The sequence below is a fragment of the Bemisia tabaci genome, chromosome 7 (genome assembly GCF_918797505.1).
Source record: "Bemisia tabaci chromosome 7, PGI_BMITA_v3".
NCBI classification, from domain to species: domain Eukaryota; kingdom Metazoa; phylum Arthropoda; class Insecta; order Hemiptera; family Aleyrodidae; genus Bemisia; species Bemisia tabaci.
The window spans coordinates 13,219,385-13,237,188 of NC_092799.1; the positions used below are offsets into that span (position 1 = coordinate 13,219,385).

At 37.1% G+C, this 17,804-nt stretch overlaps 1 protein-coding gene across 1 annotated transcript; it reads left to right on the top strand.

Annotated features, from left to right (window-relative positions):
• The first annotated feature begins 4,873 nt into the window (after positions 1-4,873).
• Positions 4,874-16,714, top strand: GckIII (Germinal centre kinase III). Its single transcript, XM_019048930.2, has 10 exons — positions 4,874-5,385; positions 7,224-7,448; positions 7,634-7,799; positions 8,569-8,726; positions 9,350-9,535; positions 10,137-10,282; positions 10,907-11,030; positions 12,913-13,065; positions 14,292-14,494; positions 15,188-16,714. The coding sequence occupies exons 1-10, from the start codon at positions 5,371-5,373 to the stop codon at positions 15,243-15,245; spliced, it is 1,434 nt and encodes a 477-aa protein (XP_018904475.1). The 5' UTR covers positions 4,874-5,370; the 3' UTR covers positions 15,246-16,714.
• Positions 16,715-17,804: the final 1,090 nt, after the last annotated feature.

A 17,804-nucleotide genomic window follows, 5' to 3' on the forward strand; every position in this document is an offset into this window, starting at 1 on the left:
TTGCAATTGCAATTTCTTTCTTCTGGTCAGCATAGCGAACCTTTAACTTTGCGCCTCCATCTGCCAAAGACTCCAAATTAATTGTTTTCAAAGTTTGCTGAAAAGAGAAAGGCACATTGAGGAATGTTAGAGAGAGAAAATAACTGACAATTGGATGGCATTCAGCGAAAGAAAACCAGCGCAATTGCAGTGTTTTCAAAATTGCGCAACTTCTTCACTTATCTTTGAAAAATACTTAGTAAATGTACAGCATTCAAATTTACACAATTATTCTTCTGTAAAATTGACTAATTTTTTAGCAGGAAGAAAAACCTATCTACTATTCTGGGAGGTTTTTTAGATAATTGTGAAGAAGCAACATTTTTACAACACTGTAATCAAGCTGGTTCCTGTTGGCTGAAAATTGCGATCTAATTGTAAAATGGGAACTTTCGTGAAAAGTAGAGAGCCCAAGGAAAATTGCCATTTCATCATTTTAAGAATTTCTTTATTTCAATGGCAAGCTCAAGGAGAAAATAAGAATCTGCATTGAATGGGGAAAGTGCGTGACCGCCTCATCTTCCCACGCCTCCTGTTCAGCCGATCAGACATCCAACAACCACTTTTGAATTCCTTATGAAAAATAACACAGGAAATCAAAACCATATATTTTTTTGGAGATCAGTTGATTTTGAGGGAAAAAGATGCCCATGACTGACTTCTCGAGGATTTGGCGTGTCTACTCATTACTATACATTCCACTTTCTCCAAAAAACACCACAGATCTTGATTTTTGAAATTTCAGTTTTCCTCTACTTGGGTTGATGTTTTAGACTGTCCCACTGACTCAAGTGGAAGAAAATTGAAATTTTAAAAATCAAGATCTGTCGTGTTTTTTGGAGAAAGTGGAATGTACTGTAATCAGTAGAAATGCCAAATCCTCGAGAAGTCAGTCAAGGCCATATTATTTACTTGAATAATCGGCTGAATTTGAAAAAAGTGTATAGTTTCAATTTCCCTAGTTATTTTTCATGAGGAATTCAAAAGTGGTCGTTGAGTGTCTGATTGCCTGAAAAGCTAAGTGAAGAAAGATCAGGCAGTACCGCACTTTCCTTCTTCAACACAGACTCTCATTTTCTTTTTGGCCAGTCCGCTGTGGACTACAGAGAGGTAGAGCTCTACTTGACAACTACCTTCAAGGAACAGTCTTAACAATGTGAATGTGTCTAGTCTAAGGATGAGCTCTTCAGGCTATCAGATTGTTAGCTTTTTCTCTTTGCGTAGATTTCTCTGACTGTCCTGATTGAAAATTGTACCGTTACTGTTCTCATCTGAGCAGACAAATTCCTCCTTGATCGAGTCTGTGGCAAATAATTTTCACTGTATTACAGTGCGACAGAGAATCTACCAGCTTGAAGACAACTGATCTTCTATTGTACTCTAGAAGTGTGTGAAATTATTTAGCGCTAACACGTGGCGCGCTCCCGATTCGACAGGGCTATTCAGACAAAACCTATGCATGAATCAAGCTTTACTTCCAGTTCTGTACGTCAATAAGGACGACATAATTGTACAGAGAGCTAAAATGGAGATGAAATAGAATATTCAAGAATTTTACCTTGGTTCTGTCCTTTTCTTTACTCAGGGTTATGATTTCTCTGAGAAGTGCTTTCTTTCCACTGATTAACGCAGATAAACTGGGGCTTTCTTCGTCGCTGCTCATCATGGAAGTGACTTGGCTACTTCCAATGATGAAGGAAAATTTATAACTTTACACTTTCTGGAGGTTTAAACTGAGAAAGCATCTGTGAAAGCACGAAAGTGTACGAAAGGCACATAGAAAGGCACGAGTTGGTGGCCGTTGGGTAATGATAAAAGTAATGAACAGAACAGAACACGTTCAAACTTGCGGCCTTGGGCGCTCTTGGGCTTGATTGCCAGGTGTTCTTCGAAAAACTGATTTAAATTATGAATTTTTATTTTGAGAGTTTGAACATTTTCCGCAAGTCTTTTCAGCTCGTAAAAATTTTGATGAGTACTATAAATCTAATTTTTCTGCAATATTTATCGCTGATTGTGGAGAGCAGTCTGTTTAAATCAGTTCATGTTGAAAAAACTTAAAAACAAGATTATAATGTGCCATTTGGTAACGTGTAAATTTGATCAGTGATAAGCAGTGATTGGCTAGAGTTCTACTGTCATGTGATCAGCAGCCAATAAACACGCTTTTTTGACAGCGGGATGAATGTGTCGAACAAAGATTGGTGTCGAACCAAGGTAGATTTACACAGGTATGGAAAAGTTAAAATTTCCCATGAGCCTCAGTACGTGTCACATGACCTCGTGACGTAGGTTAAGGGGCCCGTTTTTTAATTAAATTACAATCAAATTAACATTCAAACGTTTGTGCGTTTAAACGCTAAAATTAATATCGCATAACCAAAATTGTGCAAAAAATCCCACAAAATTTTGACAAACGATAAACCGAACATAATAAATCAAAATAATCAAAACATCCAAAATGGCTGACGTTAAGGGGCCGCTGGAGAGCCAATCAGAGGCCAGTTGTTTAGTTCTGTCCATACCTGTGTAAATCTACCTTGGTGTCGAACAATAGTTCGGTAGCCCGTTCGACTAAGTTCGACAGATTCACCCCCGCTTTTTAGACTCGATTTGTTAGTTCTGGAGTTCTGTTGCGCACTCGCGCACTCTGTGTTTTGTTGACCCAAGGTTGCGTTCCAGAATTCATCGCGATGTAAATCGATTGAATCGGTTGTGCATCAAAGTGTTTCCGGGACCGATGAATAGTAGACGATTCATCGGTGCAGATCCATCAAAGCGTTTTTGGAATTCTGATTGATTCCATCGCTATGACGTAGAGTAGATCAACCGGATCAACCAGATCAATCGTACTCCGGAGTTCGATGAAGCCGATGCACGCCGATGTAGATGACGTCGCATGACGTAATTAACCTCCAAATATAAACTAAATAAGTAAATAATATTTCCTGACAATAGACAATTTTTCCATTATTCAGTATTCTCCTTTTCTATAAGATGTATTAGGTTTTTTTAGTTTATTTCGAATGGGAATAATATTGGGAGCCTGTGATAATTCGTGGTTTTCATCTATTGACTATGAAATTATGTATGTATCCAGGAAGTTTTGATCATCTGAAAGTGTTGTGTTGCCATGGTCATGATATTACCCGCGGACAGATTGGTACTAACAGATCAAAGGTCATTTCATTTTAATTTTATATTCTGCTGCAACTAGGCTCCAAGTTAATTGGCTGTAACATTGTGTAAGTGCAATATTTGAATACCTTCGTCCTTTGACAAAAGCAAAGTGCGCTAGTGGTTTTCCATCGGCACTATGAGCTATCAATTTGATACATTTTCACTTACCTTTCCGTGCCATTGCCTATCGCTTTCAGCATTGATTCAAAATTATTTTTCGATGTTAACATGGAAGTTTCATCACTAATAATTTGTATGAAGAGCTGAATTTATCTCCTGCTATAGGAATGTTCTATAATGGTTTGCAACGCCATCAATGCCAACTGGACACATTCTGCCTTCAACCCCAGATGAGTAGGGCCTACCCTCAGTATAAGTAAGTAAAAATTGAAGTTGCTTTTTCTTCATCTTAGAGGCAGTTCTGAAAATATCAGACATGCATTCATATGGGTGTTTGGGTTAGCGTCACACTGTTATGTCTTGACGTAAGTGGGGCCCGTAGGTCACAAAAGCATTATCAGAGGGAAAGGAGAGGGATCAATCCAAAATTGAGCGCCATATGTTTAATAAACAGCCTCATATCTGAATATTCTTATTCATAATTAATTTTCACTAGGAGAAGTTTCGTTGGTCTAAGTACTTCAAAGAATATACAAAATATGAGATTTTCATCCAAAATTTCTGTAGAATAGGACTTAACATCTTTGGACAAAGTGTCAAAGAATGAACACAGTCTGCGAGTCTGCGGAAGTCTCAGTACTGAGCTCTGACGCAGAGCATGATTGAATCGTCTGAAATGCTATCTAACTCATTTAATAAATATTGATAGTTACCAAGGTTTTGTTGCGATTGCTTCCACTGAAAGCCTTGTTACAAAGCCTGCCAATAAAATTTCCTGAAACCAGGCAAACTTGCATGTCCATCTGCACAACCTTAGTTCTCAAGAAATATTCAGTGGCTCAGCTTCCTTGTTGAGGACTTTAATGCTCTCCTCAATGGTTGATTTCTCGCCTGAAGTTGTTGGGGTATTCAACAATGTGTGCGAACAAAGTAGCGACAAGCCACTGAGAAAGCGATCAGGACTACTTACGTATTGAGAGAAATGCTTACTAACACTTAAACGGACAGATGATTCCTGCAGGATCATCTGTTTTGACTGCCTTTAATCAGCTGGTGAGATCAAACATCAGATCTCTAGCATGTAAGCAGAAAGATATCATGTAAAGATAAGTGTACAAGGTGTCCAATGACATGGAAAGAGCAGTTACAAATAACTTCAAGAAAGCAAAACACTCTACGATAGCAACTTCACATGGGTAAACTTTAACAGATGGCAGGACAAGATTCCAAACAAATCCTGCAGAATAATCGAAAAACTCAAATGACTGAATTGCCAGCTATTTCGCTACTAGCATGAAGCCCCAATCACTTAAAATTGAAGAAAACGAAAACAGATTGCTTCGCTGATAAGTGATAATAGTAAACAAAACAAACCCGTTCATCGAAAATTTCATCAAAGCGTTTTTGGGATCAATCGAGGATACGTCATCTGACCTTCCATCAGACTCCATCAGTTACGTCAGCATGACGCCATGTTCTACTATACTTCTGATTGACGATCCATCAAAAAGATGAATTCTGGAACGTAACCAAGATTCGCCTGAAAAAAAATTGATGACGGCGTACGAAGGTGATGTTTTGGAGTATGTGCCCTGTGTTCGTGAAGTCCAAAATTCCTGTCCAGTATTACAATCTGAAAAGTTTGTTCATTCCAAGTGAAATACATGAGTGAAATTGTGTGTCAGGAAATGAATGAGTGATCAACCGTTTTGAGTTTCTCGCGAAAGTTAGCCTTTTTCTGCATTCTCTAGACCACCTACTTAGTCCACCTGAGGAATGTTTAAATTATGCCCACATCTTTTTTGAGCATTTTCTTTAACCTCAACCTCTTCGAAAATGCACGTTTTATTACACTGATGGAGTAGTTAAAAATATTACAGCTTGAAAGCTATGTCTCACCTCGCTGGTTAATCGTTGAAAATCAAGTGCGCAAGGACCCCAATCATGAGCCCCGAGTGTAGCTGTTCATTCTAGCCTTTATATCCTTGGCTTCAATCTTCAGAGCCAACACTTCAAAACAGGATTCACGTAATGGCCTTTAAACAGGTAAGCCTCCCAAGAAAAGATAATTTCTGAAATGAGCTGTTGATTCCTCAAATCTATTATGTTACATGTACCAAATGAGCAATCATCTTTCACGGAGTATTCTTTTCCCTGAACTCATCTTGCATCGACAGACTGATGCTGAAAAGAGATTATCTCATCTCTGTATTCTCTTCTGGTGAAGCAACCCCGCGCTCCATTAAACCTTGTTCGGATTGAACCTTCTTCTCCTTTCCGCGTTGTATCGTAACCTCTGTCTGAGCACCGTCTGTTAGGATGAACTTCACTCCGTTGAAATCAGTGTTATTTCCTTCTTCCTCCCAAGCAAATAGCTATAGTAAGTAATACTCTCCTCCCTCATCTGTGCTGAGACTTGAGACGAATATGATGCATAGCATTTTTGTAAAGGTCCATTTGATGCGCAGAGTGCCCTTCAGTAACAAAGATACCAAGTCAAGTTCCTAAGAGACCCTTTAGTGATTAATGTATCAGAAGTTTGTAACTTTCATCAATCTTGCAACTACGGTCTTATGAACCAGTAAGATGATTCTGGTGTGCCAAATTTTATTGCAAAGCTAGTTTTCTTCATCACATTGCATGGTTTGTCTGCGTCTCAAACTTCAGTTGGTGAGAATTTGAACCGACGGTGGCAAGATTTTTATCTTCTTTATTTACTTACCATTGTCATAAGCTTTGTATGGGATCGAAGTTCCGTTGTCATTGTTTTTTTCTCTGTTCAACAATCTGTGTCTGTTTGCCCTAGGCTGAGAAATGCAGAGCATTCAGAGTCTAAATTAAGGATCTTGTGAATCAAAATCATTTATTTCATGAACTAATATGTCTATTGAGACAAAGATTCTTTTTCTTGTCATACGAAGACCATTCCTAAATCGCATGAGCTATCTCTTTTTGGCCACCAGCAACTACACTTTCTTAAGGCTCTGAATTAATAGTTTCAACACAGTTCAAGTGTTGCTCATTTGTCCATTGATATTTTAAATCCCTATTGATTTTTGGCTTAGAATCCCTTACTCTGAACAACTGCCATGATTCTTGCTGATACCTTATAAAACTCTTTAGACCTCTTCTCTACCTACAAAAAAATGAAGAGTGCTAGAAATTTTTAAGGAGCTCAAAAAACCAAACATATTAAAAATATGAATAAGTAGGTTGGTTTTTGACTGTTTCTCCTCTTGTTAAATCTTTGCAAAATTTCCATCATAATAATTTGTACTAAATCAATAGGCATTCATAAAATGTTATTCCCGGAAAATATTCCAGTATTATTCCTGTTATGTTCTGAATGAAAAATGGGCCAGAGTTTTTAATGCACTTATCAATAATTGACATCTGACATCCTTGTTATTTGGCCTGCTGCTCCCATATTTGCACAATGATGAGTCGGTATCATTTATCTCAACTTCAGTGTGATGTACCCACTGCATATCACGGCTGATCCCTGAGTTAAATGGGATGTCTTTGCATCATACTGCCAATTAAATTAATGTGAGGCTGGATTTCGGCATTTATCTCTAGATGAGCCAATTAGGAATGACTGATGACATGATGATACTCATTCAGTTACGCCATTTCAAAAGAACTTCTATTGAGAAAATGTTGAGCAAATTTCTAGCTTCAACTTCTCCTTTTTAGCTAGATATAATACAAGGATGTACATGTACTGAAATGGCATGATAGTTCGGGCAAATTCTCAACTCAAAAACTTCATCTACCCTCCAAATTTTTTATGTTTTCTTCAACATGCCTGTTTCGGATACAATTTTCTCTACTATTCAGTAAAACCCCTTACTTACTCAACTTATTGTTTTCTTTTGTCTCAGAGAGTGGATCCCGAATTGATCTTCACAAAACAAGAGCGCATTGGAAAAGGGTCATTCGGTGAAGTATTCAAAGGCATCGATAACCGAACGCAGCAAGTAGTTGCCATCAAAATAATAGACCTAGAAGAAGCTGAAGATGAGATTGAAGATATTCAGCAAGAAATTATGGTTCTCTCTCAGTGTGACAGTCCATTTGTTACCAAATATTATGGCTCCTACTTGAAGGTAAGAAATTCTGGGGTTTTTTCATATTTTTAAAGACTACTTAATAAGTGGGAGAATTTATTCACAATCGTGAAATATTTTCATTGATTATTGAGTTACTAAAATGTTACAAAATGCTTAACAGTGTATAGTGATTAACTTTTAAGAAACAATCCTTTAAAATCATTGATTGTTTTTTTTTCCAGGGTTCAAAGCTATGGATCATCATGGAATATTTGGGTGGGGGGTCTGCTTTAGACTTAATGAATGCTGGCAATTTCGAAGAAATGCACATAGCCATCATATTGCGAGAACTGCTGAAAGGCTTGGACTACTTGCATAGCGAAAGAAAGCTCCATCGAGACATCAAAGGTACCTTTTTGTATTTATTTTCTACCCCTTATAAGTTTTCCCCAGGATTCTCCCCCCTTTCAAAATCATTGTTCAACATTTTCAATTCAATACATTTCTTAGAGTGCAATGAAACCTCTCATGAGTGTGCCTTGCGGAGAATAAAAAATCGCGCAGCCATCAGAAATGCCTGGCCACTAAAGGCCTAACTGAAAAGTTGAATGTCATTCCAGAGAAAGGCACCGTACTATTAGTGTGGCCCAATTATACATGGCAAAATTTATTTCGTGAAATTTTTTGGTCTTCCCCCTGGAACTGATCCATTTGATCAAAAAACACTCTCTGCCAAGTTTCAGCTAAAGCAGAGTGCATCATGATTTGATCATTTCTGGTCATCCTTGAGGTCTATCACAGGCTTAAACATGGATCTGAGGGCCAATTTTGGTGAGAAATGCTGTTTTTTGGCATCCGACTGCAAACCTGCAAAATTGTCATTCAAATCCATGTTTAGGAAAAGGCATGACCAAAATGACCAAATCATGATGCATTCCTTAAAATTTAGACCGTCAATGAGCAAGAAATCTTAGAATGAAGGAAATTTTTCTAGAGGGGGCCCAATAGTTCAGATGATTTAATCCAAGTTATATTTGTCTTTTCCTCATGCCTTGCAATGAAAAGAATCAATTCACCTACTTAGATGCTGCGCGTTTGAGTCAGCTAGTTTTTTCTCCAATAAGTAAGTAGGTTATCAGTGAATTGTTCTATTCTACTCTTTTCTTTTTTTTTTTAGCTGCCAATGTCCTGTTAAGTGAGATGGGTGATGTCAAGTTAGCTGACTTCGGTGTCGCTGGGCAGTTGACGAATACAACCAGCAAGCGGAGCACTTTTGTGGGTACTCCATTTTGGATGGCACCAGAAGTTATCAAACAATCCGCTTATGATTCCAAGGTGTGTACACTTTTTTGTTACTTGTGATCTGCGGTGTTTTTATTTTTTGCTGCATTTTAGGCCTGTGGTAAAGCAGCACTCACTTGGGGAGAAACCAAAAATCAAAATTTAAAGACTTATTAGAGGGGGGGATATGGGTAAAATATGTTTAATTTCCACAGATTTTAGTAGGAGAAAAGCAAGGAGTGTGCTGAAAGTCCCTGAAAATAAATAAATGAAAAATCATAGCTCAGTGCCTACTCCAAAATTGATGATCAATTCATTAATTTAAGTATAGGTCTTTTTGCCAATATGTGCGTCACCCTGTTCTATTTTTGACACAATCGCGTCGTCCAGTAGTTTCTGTAGCCCTGAAGCTCTTTTTACGAAATGCTTTGAATTCCTTTATGTAAGGTGTTTTGTGTTTACATATTTTAGGTGATATTTTCATCAGATCAGCAGTATTCTCAGCTTATAATTATTGTCTAGTTACTTAGCAACTATTATTTTGAGTCACTTTTTTTAATTATTTGTATCTGTTTTAATTTCTCGTTTCTCATCAAAACTCCGTAACTCTGTATAAAAATCATATGCCAAGTAGTGTATTAAATGAATCAGTAATTTCCTTTTTTTCTCCCTTACAGGCTGACATCTGGTCATTAGGTATTACAGCTATAGAACTTGCAAAAGGAGAACCACCCAACTCTGAACTGCATCCGATGCGAGTTTTATTTTTAATTCCCAAAAACAACCCCCCGCAGCTTACTGGCAGCTATTCTAAACAATTCAAGGAGTTTGTCGAGGCTTGCCTCAATAAAGATCCTGAAAATGTAAGTATCAAGTTGGTCTACACTAATGATCAGGAAAGAACTCTGTCGTAGAGTGCAAGCATGTATCTATTTATTTTTTCCAGACTAATTTTGCAATTTATTGCTTCATTGCCGTTGAATAGAGAAAAATTCACAATAATACTGTTGATTTCTTTGAATTTCTTTCCTCTGCTTTCGGGTATGAATGTAGTTTTAAGTGGTTTCTCCAATTCTTCTTTAAGACTTCACATTTGAGGGTTTCCAGCAGTCTGGAAAAGCTGGAAAGTCAAGGGATTATGCAAATAGCTTATCAGTTCAGTAATTCGAGCCGGTGCCATTCAAGAGAGCATAAACAACTTCAAGCAAAGTGATTTTTTGCATAATTTGAATCTCTAGAAATGGAAGTTTCATTTAAAGTTTAGCTAAAGTCAGCATAATTGAAAGAGGAAAAATTCAAGTGAAAATTTTGTCCAAAGATCAGGAAATTTTGGAGTTGGGGGAGGAGTTAAGAAATCTTAAAATGAAGAAATTATGAAAACCCTGCATTTATATACTTATCAACCTTTTTGAAAACCCATCTGCTCTCTGTTTTCTTTAAACACTCACTACTTCTATTTTCCAGAGACCCACAGCTAAGGAATTGCTAAAATTCACTTTTATTCGCAAAGCGAAGAAAAACTCATTTTTAATTGATTTAATCGACCGGTATAAGAAGTGGAAATCACAGCGCAGTGAAGGAAGTGAAACAGAATCAGAAAATTCAGACATGTAAGTATTTTCTCAATTCATTTGTAAGCAAAAACTTCCTCTTTCATAAAAGGGACAATGAATCTCTATGACAAAAGGGAGCTCAGTGCATAGAGGCAACTTTTTCCGTAGAAAGTTTTTTGTGGAGTTAAGTCAAAAGATCAGAAATGTGACCTAATTATCAGCCAAACATTTGTCCATCAGGGAGTGGAAAGCCTTCCTTTCCCATTCATTTAACTTATACTCTAGGTATAACTTGAATAATCTCGGTGACCAACGGCAGCCTTGTTTCAAGTCCTGCATACAACTGTCTTAGCTGTGAAGTCTCTGACATTCGCTAGCAACATGTCTCTGCAACAAACTACCCAAATCAATCAAAGAAATCTAAGACTCTAAGGCCTATATCAACAACGCCAAAATCTATTCAGTACCAAAGCATGTTAAACTCTAGAAGAATTATTAACAGTTAATTTATCATCGCAAGTAGTTGTGAACTCTTTGACTCATACCACAACAATGCTTAAATTTTTTGCCTGCACCAATGTACTTTCTATTAATAAAAAATTTAATGTCTGTTAATTTGACAATTAAAGCATATAGAGTCAATGATGCATGGATGTTTGAGGGTACTGATTTTTTTTACAGGGAGGATTCCGGAAAGGCTGATAATGATGTGGATGAGCCATGGATAATGACTGTAAAGGGCCCACGCTCTGCCAAATCCCCACCAGGAGAAAGTCACAATGGCTCATGTTATACGTGTACAAAAGTAAGTGTTGCCTTATTTTTCAACAAAATTCATTCAACAATTAAATGTGTAATTGGTTTGGCTCTTTTCAAAGAAAGTAGAGTACCTTCGTAGGGAGAGAATGGACACTGGGCCTCATGGAGGGTTTAAGGCCCAAAAATGGTGGAGTTTTGAAAATGGGAGGTGGGTTATTGTCAACTTTTGACCGTATCACCAACCGCACTTGCTGCCAACCTTACTACATACATCCAAAATGATGTTTCTCAAAAGTAGTATGATGATTAGCTGTAAAACAGTGTGAATATGCTGTAATAATGCCTTTGAGTAAAGTTCTCATTCCAATATGCAAATAAAACCAGGTACATTGTGAGTCATTTTGTAATTACATTTACTTACAGTGTCCGCCATTTTGGGGCCCTAGAAAACCCCATTCAGCCATGATGGCTAAGCCGATCAGAGGTGGTAACCGCAGTGACCATACTCCCATGAAGGTACTCTAAAAGAAAGCAGATTAACTTAATTTAAAACCGTTGTAGGGAGGGGGGGGGATATTTTTAAATAGTTGAAAGGAGGGGGGGGGGACATGAACCCAATAATGCCGAATCTAGATTCAACACTACTGGGTCGATCGCAAGGAATTTTTGCAGGGTTATAGTGTACTTTTTTTTTTGTAAAATTTTGTGGCATAACCCAAAAGTCCATTAAAGAGTCCAAAAAATTATTTCTACGGGAAGATTAAGCTTATCAAAGCCGACGGTCAAGTTGACATAGCAAGACAATGCCTAAAGATGAGGTCAGTCAATCTGCAAACTTCGTTTCCCCCCTGGCTACATCATCAATGCACACCAAAAATATCTTTTCAAGCAGGTCCCATTTTTGGCAATCTCAAAACGGAGTTTTTTTGCCATTTAGGTTTTAAAAAAAATCGGGAAAATTCCCAGGAGCTTAATTCACTCTGTTCTTTCAGAAAATGAATTAGGTACAAGAAATGGGTGCTACTGACCCATTGCTTCAAGATGTCTCAAATGACGGACATAGGTTGCATTACAAGTATTCAACAACCATATTTTTTCAGGCAAATTAGCAAAAGTATTGAAGCTCTTTTTGCCCTAAATTTTGCCAAGATACTGTTTTTTTACGGATGACATCTACTGTCATGCCCTTCGAGATCGTCAGTATTTTTCTCATCATGCAACTAAAAAACAAAATGGTTACAAATCAAATTTGATAGTTTGGCACCCTCTAAAGTAAATACATCCAATAACAGAGTGGACTTGCGTGGCAAAAAAGTGTCCTTTTGCAACTGTGATCAGGGAACGGTCGATATTCTTCATGAGTTGGTTGTTGATGGCAGTTGGATTGGCCAAACTTCTGAGAGGAGCATTTGTTGTCAGCATAAATAATTCATCAAGTAAAGGCGAGATACAAAGCGCAAGAGCCAAATCAGCCAGCTGCAACTGGCAGCAAACGGTCACAACTACACTTTGAGAAAAGCCCAGGAAAGCATGGATGACAGGCTTCATCGCAAAATGTAGCTACGTCCTTATGTCAGGATGGTGACAATCTGCCTTGCTAAGGAAGAATGCCGTATGAACCCCTTCAGGCATTGCCAAATTTTCTTTGATAAAACACGAATTCCCTGGTAAACTTATGAATATTTTTCTTCCAATTTTTCAGAGAATTTTGTTCGTATTTTGATACAAAGTTCCTGAAAATTTCAAGAAAAAATGTTCATAATCTTCCTCAAAAATAAACATTTTATCAAAGAAAATTTGGCAACTCTCGAATGCTCATACAGCGTTTTTGCTTAGCACAGCAGAATAAGTCTATTGGGTTTATTAATTCATTCAATTTTTAGCTCATTTCATCCTTTTAATTGAAAGTTATTTGTTTGTATTTTCAGCCGAAGTTGCTTTATGTGAAGGACCGTGAGTCATCAAGTCTCAACAGGTCTCCTAAAATAGGTGTACCTCCTCCTGGAGAAAATTCTAGTGAATCAAGCCTTACAACTTCTTCACCGTGCCTATCTTACCTTATTTATCCTTTAATTTCCAAAGTAAGTGTTTTCCAAATTGAATGAATGTTTACTTCTCACTTTCCACAGAAATCTGAACCGAGAAGTCCGATTTTGATGTAGTAATTTAGAGAGCACTACACTATTTTATAGCTTTGCTACCATCCATCATAAAAGAGCGTATTATCGATAATTAATTTAGCAACTTGTTCTGAGTGCAGAGCTTGCAACTTCTTTTAGCGATAGTTTTTTCAGTGAACACATACTAAACTTCTTTCAAGAGAAAATTCGAATCAGCCATGAGACTCAGTCAAAAATTCAGTTTTTAACTCATGTTGCAGGGTTGAATTTTATGTTTTGTGTTGTCAAGTTTTGCTCAAAGATAATTTTCGACAAGTTTTATTCAAAACTGCCCCTGATTTAGTTTTTCGGAAAATGTAAGTTTCCTTTTTCTGCTTGATGCGGTCCAAACATAGATTGATCTTACTGAGTAAATATGAAGCTCATGAGTAAAAGTATTTTAAATCCATTGCTTTTACAATAATAGTTCATGTGAATTTTTTAAAAAGTCAATTTTAACTTTTTAAATTCCCAAAATTTTACAGAACGGCAAGAAATCGGGGGTCTTCTCCATGAAACCTCAACATTTTTTCATCCAGCGACATGTCTACACCTTCTTAATTTTTTCCCCCTATTTTTTTCTTCCTGGTAAAAATTTGAATCCTGAAGCATGTGTTAAGCCCTCGAAAATTCTCAGCAAAGTCCAAAAATGTTTGGTTGAAAAAATCTAGAATGTTAGTGTAGTAGAATCTTTTTTTATTCTGGCGGAAAGATCCAGTCTTTTATGCAACTTTTGAGGCCTCGTGTGCAGAAAAAGAGGGGTCTGTTCAACAAAATGGCACAAAACTAAGTGTTCTTCAATAGAAAAGCAAGATTTTTCCAGACAATTGTACGATAGTGAATAAATTTTCTGAAAATTTTGCTTGGCACGGAGCTAGTTTACATTCTTACCAAAATTAAGTGAAAAGCTTTTTGACAGATTAATGCCTTTCAAACACCAGGACTTTTAAGAATAGTGAAGCTCCAACTTTGCCGATGTTAGGCAAATCTTGGGCCAAGAGACACTTCTTTAAAGAAGCAGATGACTTTTTTGTTTTGTATAATAAATTTTGGAGAGATGGGGAATTGTGATCCTACTAATAAAAAAATTTCCCTCGGTAACTTCTGCTTATTGTTATCATATTTTACAATTGTGGAACTTTTTTCAGCTCCAAAGATTACCACAGTATTCTAACTCTGGCCAAGAAGCGTCCCACAAAACAGATGCCATCGAAGAATTAAAAAACGCATTCGAAGTCGCCGATCGATCATGCCCTTTCACTTCCGTATTCATTGTCTCGGACATGATCCGCAAACTGCTGCCATCCATGCCTGAAAATAGGTTGCATGCTGTTGTCGATAGACTAACGAGGTAAGTTTGACTTTCAATTCCTTTTTATGAATCTTCAGATGACAATGACAGTAGTACATATTAGTGGTTTAGCCAACGTCCTATGTTTTAGCGCCATCTATTTCTGATCCATAAAAGTCTTAGAGCTGCTCACTAAAATCTTGGGAATTTTGGACGAAAAGGTTTATTCATACAAACCGACGGTGAGACCTCAATTATCCGGGCGCACTAATTATTTGGTTTTGCAAATACCTGGACTGAATTTTTGCTAAAAATTTCAGGAAATCAAAAACTATCCTAAAACTGGTAATTAATTCAGAAAATCTGTTAGTCAATTTCTCTGATTTTGATTTAAATTGCATGGATTTTTTCAACATTTCATTAAAAGGCAGGGGAAATTTATGGGTGCCTCAAACGGGTGTGGGGGGGGGGGGGTGTCCCAAGAACAGGAAGATAGGCAAAGCAGGACTTGAATGTTTCCTTGGACACTACTTGTATTCACCTATCTCAGGTTTTTTCAATGCCCCACATCAATCAAAGAATACAAATACCTTTTGGATTTGATATCAATTTTTAGTAAGCAATTGCTGCGGAATATTTTCATTGCACAGCCCTCAAAGCCTGCAATAGAAATTATATAACACCTCTAGTGTATCATTCATTCAAATGCTGTTTTCACCCTTTTTGTTTATTCTGTATTTTCTTTTTTTTCAGTGATCCTTCCGCAAAGTCTGATTATATCGCAGCTCTCAATTCATCGCAGTCAAAATAAACCACTCATTTATTTATTTTTTCTCCAAAGTGGCATTCCAATTCGGTAAAATTACCAGAGGTATTAATTTGCCTGTAAATCGTTTTGTTTTGTTTTAAAAATATACTAGTAGAAAAATCAATTACTGCTCGAAAAAATTCCTCTAGTAGGAATTAAATCTTCTAGCTGAATCAAATCATTGTTGTTAGAGAGTATACATTTTCATCATTTGAAATTATCCTGAATCAGCTGTGCTTTAATCCTTTTTGCCCTATTCATCAGCCGCATAATTAGATTCCCTTCCGTTTTAAGGTTACAAGGTTGCCATGTTCTATGATTAAATGTGGATTTTTTACATAGGTTGAAGTTGGTAAAGTGCTGATTTTTAGCACTGTGTGGCAACCACGCAAGCCGCCAAAGGTGATAAAGAGCTGAAAGAAAATTTTGGTGGCCGGGTTCTAATTTAGTAGCCCATGTTTGCCTGTGGCGACTTTTCCGATTTTAGGGAGGAGGGTGTAATTCGTTTTTCTTTATTAATTCTTTATGCTGTTCTGTTATACTTGTGTTTATATGATTCATTTTAAAACTGTTGTAAAAAAACAAAAAAACGTTAAAAAGATAAATGTAAAGAGAAGATACATAAGAGTATTTTTCTAGGTCAAAAAGAGAGGTACACCGCCTTGTACATCTAGTTTGTTATAACTGACTTTAATAATTTTGTTGAAAAAAAGTGTAATAATTTTATTTTGTTTTATTCAGTATCAGCAACTTGGAGCTTAGAATATTTCAATTTCCCATATATTTTTCCTAAGTATAGACTTTTAATATTATTATATTTTTTTTAGCGATTCCATTACCTATCTCTATCAATTTTCTTGTCCTCTTCCTAATTTCCAAATTCCCAAACCTGTATCTTCATTCAGGGTTGCCATGGTCAGAGAAAACAGGGAATTTTGAAAAGTTAGGGAAAACCTAGTAATGCCAGGGAAATTGACAAAAGTGTCAGGGAAAAATTGTTGAGTCGTCTCTGTATGCTTTCTAGAAAAGGCTTGACGTTTCAAAGAACAGATTTTGTGTCAAAACTATTGCAAATTATGTATTTTTAACCATTGGGCATACCTTCAATTTTAAAGGAATTTTACCAAAATGTGACACTGAAATCAGAGGCATGTCAGGAACTTTGATTTTCTAAATTCTGTGGCAATCCTGTTTTCATTATTCACTCATGTATCATTGTAACTAGAGGATGTTGTCTGATCTTAGCAGCATTTTAATTCACAAGATTTCAAAAGTTCTCCGCTGCCTTCAATCTGCTTCCTTTGTTTTGGTTGCTTGTAAAAATGTAGTATTTAATCAAATTAATCAAAACAATCCGTAAACAATTAAACAAGACAAAAAACTGTATTTAAAGTTTCAGAATACTTAAAAATAAATTTAACCTGTAAAAATTAGATTAAATTAAACAAATAAAAGTCTTACTCAAACCTCCACTCCTGAATTTTCATTTTTTTAATCTCGGTAACCAATCAGCAAAAATTTTAGTTACCAACACAAATTGTAGGAGGGAGAATCCTAGACGAAGTCATTTGTTCCACTTTAGTTATCCCTGCAACTTTGGTACAATCACATAGCATCGGAGTATCCTTATTTCCTCAATTATTAAATTTTACAAGTCCCTGTGAAATATTTAATGAAATTCACAAAAGACATGAATGTATGTTGTATACATTTCAAATTTTACATCATCAGTCCAATGCCAAAGAATGTGATCAGAATGCTTCCAGCAATGTATGTATGTATGAGCCGCTTTTACGGCGCGCTAGAGCGTTCTGCGACGCCTACTCTCCACAGGAATCTGTCATGGTAGAGATCCTCCGGAAGCTGGCATCTCTCCATCTCTTCACGGATGCCCTCTACCCACCGTTTGGCTGGACGCCCTCTCCGTCGCCTACCTGGGGGGGTATCATTTTAATCACTGGTTCCTATGCAAAAATCCCAGAATTCATTGCATGGACTGTCTTTTTTTTTTTTTTTTTTCTGGTTGGGTTGGTTACTTCTCCATTTAAGATCAACAGGAGAGAGCGAGTGCCCCATGGGTTGCTTATCCAGCCTATGAAAAGTATATCAAGTAGCGTTAAACCCGCATCATACGATCAAAACAGAGCTCTCTAAGTGGCATTACGTTCAAAGATTGTCGGGCCGACACTCTTTGAGGGCAATGGAGGGTCGTTTGACCTCACATGACGTCATTTTGAGAGCTCTACTTTTATCGAATAAAACAGGCTTTAACCGTCGAAAAAAGATAAAAAACTCGTGGCATTTAATGATAAAACTGACAGCCTTGCAATGAAAATCTGTAGTAGTTTATTTCATTGATACAATAGTCAACGCTGGAAGTAAGCCGAGGTGTGAGAGAAAAGTCAAGTGCCCCCAGCTAGTAACGCCTGCAACGAGCATAACCGAATTTCATTAAAGCGCCTTGATGCAACTATTCGGACTCCGTGGATGTCCGTGTTGCATACCCACGAAAGTGAAGGGGTTTTGAGTCTCCAGGCACTCACTGCTTCGTACTGCGAGGAT

Excerpts from the sequence above, each read along its gene's own strand:
- GckIII (XM_019048930.2), top strand. Across the intron at positions 11,031-12,912 it reads CATGTTATACGTGTACAAAA|CCGAAGTTGCTTTATGTGAA; the intron begins GTAAGTGTTGCC and ends TTGTATTTTCAG. Across the intron at positions 13,066-14,291 it reads TTTATCCTTTAATTTCCAAA|CTCCAAAGATTACCACAGTA; the intron begins GTAAGTGTTTTC and ends AACTTTTTTCAG.